This window comes from Aptenodytes forsteri, unplaced genomic scaffold (assembly GCF_000699145.1).
Source record: "Aptenodytes forsteri isolate BGI_AS27 unplaced genomic scaffold, ASM69914v1 Scaffold72, whole genome shotgun sequence".
NCBI classification, from domain to species: Eukaryota; Metazoa; Chordata; class Aves; order Sphenisciformes; family Spheniscidae; genus Aptenodytes; species Aptenodytes forsteri.
Genome location: NW_008796193.1, coordinates 6,371,183 through 6,379,896, shown reverse-complemented (window position 1 = coordinate 6,379,896; position 8,714 = coordinate 6,371,183). Strand labels below are relative to the sequence as shown.

General features: G+C 38.5%; 1 protein-coding gene across 1 annotated transcript; it reads right to left on the bottom strand.

The window, feature by feature from the left end:
• Positions 1 to 3,716: 3,716 nt before the first annotated feature.
• Positions 3,717 to 8,129, bottom strand: NDUFB5 (NADH:ubiquinone oxidoreductase subunit B5). The gene is made up of 5 exons (XM_019474334.1): positions 8,031 to 8,129; positions 7,038 to 7,104; positions 5,967 to 6,028; positions 4,823 to 4,929; positions 3,717 to 3,962 (listed from the first exon to the last, which is right to left on the bottom strand). Exons 1-5 carry the CDS (start codon positions 8,082 to 8,084, stop codon positions 3,842 to 3,844), a joined length of 411 nt encoding a protein of 136 aa, XP_019329879.1. The 5' UTR covers positions 8,085 to 8,129; the 3' UTR covers positions 3,717 to 3,841.
• Positions 8,130 to 8,714: the final 585 nt, after the last annotated feature.

The window sequence follows — 8,714 nt, the reverse complement described above, 5'->3', positions numbered from 1 at the left end:
GGCGGGAGAAGGACTGCGCACTCTTCTTCACGCGTTTTGCCAGAAAACCTTCATTTCCATGAGAGGAGGATGGTGACTTCGTCTCCTGTTCCCCTGTGCAGCTCAGAGCAGGTTCCCCTTTCACTAGTAATACTCTCCTACAGGGTCTTTTGTTTATTTTTTAAGCAATTAAATACTATATATATATATGTTTTAATTCTCAGCTGCAAGGATTTAGTAACTTCACATGTCTAAAATAAGGCTTTTGACTGCGAAGTCCCTAACCTGTAATTAACTGTGGTACAGTGCCCGTTAGGTACAGATGCCGCTCAGCGTGTACAAGTGAGTCCCTCACAGTCCCGCTATAGATGGTGCTGATGGTGTTGTATGTTGGCACAGCCAGGTTGCCGCCTGCCTTAGCGGTTTGTAACCTGCCAGGGCAAGTAGAACGGTTGGTATGGAGGAACGAGCTGTTGGGATACAGAGCGGGAACACCCAGCCTGAGATACCCTAGGAAGCCTGCGGCAGTGCCAGTAGCCAAACCCAGATTTCCTGTCTTGAGGGACAGTACCTTTAGCTTAAAATGGCCTTTTTTGGCATTTGCTGTGTTTCTCTGCTTTTCACTTCAAAAGAATACTGGTAGGGGAAGGAGGAATAGAGTAAAGTAACTTTGTAGGAAAAAAATATTGAAATATTTTTTTAAGCAATATCTAATAACTATTGCATATGCCTGACAGCAGCAGGATTAAAGAAATGACCGATCCATTTAAAATGAAGATTAATAATGTAGATGAATAGCCTTTCACCCGTAGTCCACGTTATATCCAAGGATTCATCAATCACTTCCAAGCAGGTGATGTGGCCTTTGCTAGAACCACCTTTTACCTCAAAAATTAAAGTTTCAAAAGGCAGTTCTAGTAAAATCTCAATTAACAACAGAACTGAAAAATAAGTTTGTATCCAGCTATGACGAAACAGGCTGTGAGAGTGAGCAGACCAGTGCAGTCTGTTCTCAGCAATTTTTCTAGCAAAAAATCAAGTGTTGGGAACAATGTGAAATACCGAGGGCAGAATTTGATGTCAATGGAATGGCCTTAGACTTACTCAAGAACAGACATTACATCAAAGACTTGTGAGCATTGTTGGATGCTGGATAAAAACCACAAATTCATACAGGGTCACCAGACATTTATTTTGCCAGAGAAGGCTTCGTGCTTTTTTAATGGCCTCTCTTAGGATTAACTCAGCATTTTAAACAATGAGAGCCATAATAAGACATACAAGCCGTCTAACCTGAAAGATTGACTCAAACAAAAAGGACAAGTCAAAGCACTGATAAAAAATCAGTCAGAATCTTTCTAATGTTTGGCAGTGCTAGGAACCAGCAAACAAGGTGGTCTTTGCTTAATGTTGCTTAACGTAAAGAAAGAAATTCATTACGTGTTTTAACAGTTTGAAACCACAAGATGATCAGGGGTTACTAAAGGACTTGGGCTTATTTCCTTAAAAAAGTGGGAATTTTGAATATGGAGATAGTTTAGGGTCATAAACTGTAAGAGGCACTTTCCATCACTCTCTTGAGGCAATTGAAACCAGAGGAATACCATGGGCAGTAGAACCTGAGGAAACGCATCCCTCTAGTGGCAAAAGTCTACCAGATAAAGAGAGTACCCTCTATATTCCCTATGTAGTTATCAAAAGTGTTACAGAAGAATAGCTGCACAGTTCCGAAAATGCATGTCAGGTATGTGTGTGGATGTCGTCAGGTGCAACTTGCCTTATTCGCCTTATGCATTTAATTTGTTCTTGGTTAATAATGGTTGGATGGCACATTTCCACTTGATTTTTTATATAAACTCTTTTGCTTTGCTTTTTTAATTCCAGTTCACTCTGGAAAAGAAGCCTTTGAATTATCCTGAATGCTACGAGAAAGATTTACCCTTTTCATCTCCAAAATCGCTTACGTGGCCTCTCTACATTAAATGCATTGGGAGTATAAAGTTTGAAGTTTTCATCTTGAGATTTTGCTGTCAAGACTTACCTTTTTAGGAACTAAAAGCTGTGTAATCACACAGCAGAAGATGGTATCTGTTCACCCAGCAGTGATAAGATGATCCATAAAGCCCATTAATTCATGTCAACCTATACCATATACCATTCTCCCTGGCTTGGTCCTTGCTCTTCAGACATCCAGCAATCCTTTCGTAACAACCTTCATTAAGCAGTTTCCTGTTTTGCCCTTCTTCATCTTACTAAGCCTGTTACAGAAAGTGGAAAGCTAACAACAGTATCAATAACTTGAATATATTGCTAAAAATGTTAGATATACAGCAGCTACTAGGAAAATACTTAGTTTAATATTTGTCCACTTAAGATTCTTCCTACTCACGAGAAGCTTTACGTGACGGAGCATAGTCTTTAGCCTAGGAACTGTGGGATATTTTCAAGAGTACATGAAAGACTTAGCACCCCCTAAAATCACTAAAATGTGAATGTACATGCACCACACACTTTTAAATGTTTAAGAACTTTTCCTTTGCTTTCTACTCCTACATCTGACAGTACAGTCATAGGTCTAGGCAAGCACTTCTGTCTTAATTCTGCCTTCTGAAAACACAGGAGATATCTGAGGTAATAAAACCAAAGCCTTGTTAAAATTCATTTTAAAGACTATCCTCCCCACAGCTACTTTGCATGCAATTCACCATGTCACTAGATATATATTTAAAACATGAAAATTATGTGACAATGGTAGGTACCCCTCAGTAAGAGTTTTCTGAAATATGAACATATTACCGGTCACTGACCGTGTTTTCATCAATGAAGATCCCTTCTGCCACACAGGGAGTATGTATATGGTAATAGATCTAAACCAGCCACAATAGGAAGCATATATCATAGCAAAAGTACCTGTTATGCTTTTAAACCTCATTTAAAAACAAACCATTAAAAAAAAAAGCACAAAACCCCAAACAACAGAACAATGTAGAAAGATGTTCTAGAAAGACTTTTTGGATGACCTAAGCAGAGAAGTGTCCAGTTCTAAAAGACGCATGGAAGTCAGTCATCTTTGGGGTTTTTGGGGGCTTGGTGGTGTTTTGTTTTTTTTTTTTTAAGAGTCTCTTTAAGAAGTCTTTTACAGACACAGACTGTAGGAGGAGAGACTGGAGAAAATAGAAGAGCAGACAAGCATAAATTACACATACACAAGAGGAAAAAAGTTGAAAACTGGTGACAAAACTAGTGAAGAAGCAGCATGTCTGACACTATTAGGGATGAAGGGTATTAACAGAAATCTAAAGAGAAACTTTTGAGATAATGCAGAGAAAATGATAGCAGATGTTGAACAATATGCAAGTTGGGAAAAAACAGTGAAAGATGAGTTTGACTACAAGTACTGAGAAAGTATGTTTAAAGTGGTAGATAGAATCCTAATACCCCAAAGATCTGAAGGTCTTTTTCTTACTTAGTTCATCTTCGACAAATTATCTGACACGAGAGAAAAAAGCCTTACAGTTTCCTGTACCTTTCATTTAAAACTTTAAATACTAGAAATCACATGATGAAGACTAATATTACCAACTTGTTTTGCATATATTAGGGCACAAAGCCCATTCTACATTAATGTTCTAGAGAAAAGGAGTAATTGTTGGCAACTGACGTAAGGCATTTTCTCTGATTAACAACCTGAACAGCTATATGAGCTTAACTGCCACAACAGTTTCTTTCAAATTATCTCAATCAACACAAACATTGTTTATTTTTATTGATTTCCATCAGTAAACAGCAGGATGTATATTACATAGCTCAGTCACAATTTGTCAGTATGCATTTAAGACCATGCATACTGTCTTAAAATTGTTTAATTGTCAGGTGTGTATTTCATAGAATTGTCAACAAGATTTTTATCGGGTGTTTCATAATGATACCAAGGTCCATCTCCCCTGTGTCTCATCAGTCTGCGTGCCTCCAACTCCATCAGCCTAAAAAAAAGAGCAACAGATACACTAAACATGAAGTTTATTGGTTTTGATCTGACACATATCAATGTTTAACATCAGGGCATTACTGACAACAGCAATGAGTTTAGCATCTATGGTTTATAAATACTACTGAAACATAGGTAATACCAAAATATGAAGGGTTCAACTAAACCATGAGCTATTACATCCTTCTATTCCAATTTTTTTCAGCAAGTCATCTCACAGAAGAGTAATAAAAATACTTGCAGGAGTTCTGTCACAGGTTCTTGCCTAGTAAGGGGCTAGACAGTTCTGACACAGCTTTCAACTAAAAATAAATAGGAGCAAGAAAATCGGAAGTAAATGTGATGGTAGAAGGAACTATGCTGTCTTGGTCCCAATAGCAACAGTTTGTGAAACTCAGAATTTCTTCTACCACCACAGTTTACTCTGAGTAAGTATAGAGTAAACAACAATGTCGTTGCTGCCCACAAAATTTTCAACAGCAACAAGGAACATGACCCGTCCTGTAAACTGTCATTTAGCTACTCAATTAAGCTATAAGCATATAGAGCTGTTCATTTCCTGACTCAGGAAGACAGAGCTATACCTTTGTAAATATGAACTGTTTTGATGAGACACTGTTGTTTTACAAGACCGCCCTTGGATCGTTCCAGTTTTGGTAATCTTAATACTGAGAAGGCAGGGACTACAGATACTGTCACTTCCACTCTGCCACCAGCCAGTGCAGCAAGCACGCAGGGTCAAGTGATACATGAATAAGCACATTATGTCAGCATCCAACTCAGTATGTTCAGCAAAATAAAAGAGTCAACTACAGTATCTATCAGTATTTTAAAACCCTCAACTACATAACATACCTCAGTTCAGTTTTCTTCGCTTCAACATCAAGCAAAGCCATCTCTTTTTCATAATTCTTTTCAGGGGGATCAAGGAAGTAACGAGCTATCCAGCGACTTATAGGGTGCTGGAAAATATAAAAGCAGAGGTTATTCATGGAATTTCCAAGCAGAAATGTCATCATAGCTATATCATTTTGCATGTTCCCACTCCTGAAAACATTATCAACACTATGGGTGCTGCCATTCAAACCGTAATAGTAAAGTTAAAAACATGCTCAACTATTTGTAAGATCAGAACCCCAAAAAGCTGTATTTCTTTTGCCATTTTTAATGCCAAGGTAACCTGCAGATTTCTGTTCTGTAGCAAAATGAAAAGTTAATGGAAGACGTGATTTATTTTCTTTCTGTTGAAGTAAAGTTCCTTAAACTGCCACTGTGATCACAGAAATGGACCCCAAACCGCTTACTGTAATCAGTGACGTGTTAAAGTTTTGCTTCCACACAGAGGTCATTTCACTAGGAACAGAAGTCTAAATGAGTTGAAACAGTCATAATAGTATTGCTGAATTCAATTACTTCCTATCAAAAACAAAGAAGTGCTTGCAGCAAGAAGCCAGGGACTAATTTTAAGAAAATACAATGAAATGAAAAAAGTACAACCTTGAGTTTCTGATATAAAAATCTTCAATTCTAGATATAAAAACATGTGTGATGTTGGACTTTGAAACAACACGAGCAAGCAATACAGAAGTAATGTCACTTTAAACTCCAGTATCTTAAGATGTTGTCGTTCCAGAGCAAGAGACAAAGACAAAAACTGCATGCTAAGAATAAAGAGAACAGAAGATTGTTCTTACTATTTAGGAATATTAGAAAAGAATTCTTGGCATATAGCTTCAGCACTTTACTTGCGTAAAGTTACAGATCATTTGCATCTACTTGTGTCAATAAAGAGATTTCCTACAGCAACACGCATGTTCTGTGAAGCTGAAAAAAAGCGTTTACCAAAATCATAATCGCACAATTCGAGTTCTACGACACTGATACCCAATGGCAGGGATATGGCCATCCTCATTATCATACTCCACACATCTTATGCCCAAAAGTATCATCAAGAGGAAGGCTGTCCATAACATGCCACCCTTTTATATGTTACACTCACTTTGTAGTATTCCCAGTACTCTGGAATATAACCTTCGGGAATCTCTGCAAGTTCAGCTTCACCTGACAAGGAAAGGAGGGGAGGAACATTTCATACAAGTATTTTTTTTTTAAAGTACCTTATATTCTGCCTTTCACATTAAGGAAAGTTCATTATTTCACATGGAGAGTACTTAATCCCTCAATGTGAGCTGTATTCAGAAAAATTGGACTTGTTATTTTTCCAGACGCTTCATACTGCATGTATCTAGCTCACAGACTTTAAGCCACACAACAAAAGGGTGAAATTAGCAGCTATACAGAAGAAATAACTAAGATCAAGTCCACAGAAGTGCCCTTTAAAGTATATGAGCTGAAAGCATAGATTTTTCCTAATTTCTCTATTAAATTAATTCCGTTTTATTACAGTAGTAGATTTAAAAGACATGGTTTAGTGGGCATGGTGGTGTTGGGTTGACGGTTGGACTCGATGATCTTAGAGGTCTTTTCCAACCTCAATGATTCTATGATTCTATGATTCTATGAAATTAGCAGCTATACAGAAGAAATAACTAAGATCAAGTCCACAGAAGTGCCCTTTAAAGTATATGAGCTGAAAGCATAGATTTTTCCTAATTTCTCTATTAAATTAATTCCGTTTTATTACAGTAGTAGATTTAAAACACGTATTGCCAAGCAGAATTTTGGCTTTTTTGCTAGATAAAAAGCGACACTTGCAGTGTATGCAGCCTTCATAAAGAAGTATGTAAAACAAGGTAACACAGACTCCTCATTTGAATACAGAAGAACTCTTCACTAAACCTCACTGACATTTGAAAGACTGTCAAAAGATGGAATTTTTCCATTTTTAAAAATGTGGAAAGCTTTTTAAAAAAAAAGCAACAACTATAGAAAAATAAAAGTACGGGGAAGATCTTCTATATACTTATACAATATTACCGTAACTGTTTGGCCTATTTCATGGTCTTCCAAAGAGCAAGCCTTACAAGATCTCTTTTTTCTATCCAGCAGGCTTAGTTTTCATTTAATAATTTTGATTGTGTACTTAGCTTAGTCATGACAGAGCACTCACCAATGAAGATGTTGACATACGTTATGAACAGTGCCACTGGTATTCCCGTCAGAAATATATAGAATCTCTGTACAGGGGATAAAAAGAAAAAGAAACAGTATGGGAAACTCGGAAGCCTGACAAAATTTAGATGAGGTTAGTCTGAAAGTGATGCAACGGCCAATAATTCTTAGATTTGCGTTCATAGATTAGATAGGGATGTTTTATGTAAAGACATATTGCTGCTTAAAATGAGTTAATTCACAAACTAGAATACAGAAACAGCGATGCTGTGTCAGTCCATGAGCCTATTTAGCTCAGCTTTCCATCTCCCGGAGAGGTCAGTCTCTGCAGAAGCAGACAGTAATGCTTTCCCCAAATGCTGTCTCAGCATCTTGTGATGACGGGCTTCAGCATTTAACTGTAATGAGGCACTAACACCAACGCAATGTAATCCAACATAAATACAACCACTGCTGGCTTCGGTAACTGTGGAAGACGGATAAAGGAAGCCTGATCACACGTAGGGAGTTGTATCAAGTTGGCTGTTACACATCATAATAGGCTTTATCCGAGACCTAGCTTTTTAGGGGTCAAACTCAGGTCAGGCTTCCTAAGTCTAATCTCTGGTATTAGTGGTTTAGGTAACTGAAGGCAAACCCTGCAGAAGAGTAACCTAATACATTTTAAAAAGGGGGATGGAGTGGAAAGCACTTGTAGGTCACGCACATGAATACAGACACATAATTTAAGAATGCTGCTACAGCATTAATTTAAATACCTATCATAATCTTTCCATTTAGCCAATCTTTTTGCTTCATCTGGCCCTGATTTTACAACATATGGCAAAAAATTCTTTAGGAGGAGGACTGGAAATTCTTGTTTATGTGAGTAGTGCCAACCACATTTTAGATGCTGTCACGTAAACAATAGAGAAAATTGTATTTTAGACACTCTTACACCATTTGCAAGGGATGTGTTATACTGAATGTAATAGATTTGTTTTTAACTCACCAACAAGTTCAGAAATCGAGTATCGTAAAAACTCGTTGCCTTGATAATAAACATTCTCTTCCCATGGCTGCTGCTATGTCGTACAGGAGCTGAAAATTGAACCAAAGTATTACGCTTTTTTCTCCCTTTGGTGGTTGTGCCAGGATAAGGTCAACAACGCATGTGGGGGAAAAAAAAGCGGCATACAGCAGTGGCTGAGTAGTTACGGGCTGGTTTTCTGGAGGATATCAGTATTCCTAAAAGCCTGCCTACTTTCCTATTTTGCTAGAATGAACCTATTTTTTTCCCTAACTTTAGACATAGATCTATTTCTGCCTGTAAGTCCCAACAAATAAATCACTGAATGCCATTATACAGGGCCAAGTAAATTTACAGATTAGTATATTAGTAAGTTTGGCCTGCTGCCGATTTTGATCCATGTCCTGCCCACGAAATGTAATTTCTCAGAGGAATAGAGATACATGTCGCGCCCCTCGGGTGCGCGTCGAACGGGAAGCTCCTACACCTGCCCAGCCAAGAAGAGCCGCAGCAGCCCGTAATTACCGCCGCCCAGCTCCGTGCTCCTGCCCCAGCCCCAGAGCCAAGGTAGCGGGGAAAGGCCTGAGCCCAGCGACGGCCCCGAGCCGGGGAGCCGAGCCGGAGGCACCCGTCCCGCGCCCGCTGTGCTGCCGAGACGCGGCCCCC

Coding starts and splice junctions, on each gene's coding strand:
- NDUFB5 (XM_019474334.1), bottom strand. CDS start 8,084: ATGTTTATTATCAAGGCAACGAGTTTTTACGATACTCGATTTCTGAAC. Junction 6,029..7,037: donor GTATGTCAACATCTTCATTG/GTGAGTGCTCTG, acceptor TTTCCTTGTCAG/GTGAAGCTGAACTTGCAGAG. Junction 3,963..4,822: donor GCGAAGAAAACTGAACTGAG/GTATGTTATGTA, acceptor TCTTTTTTTTAG/GCTGATGGAGTTGGAGGCAC.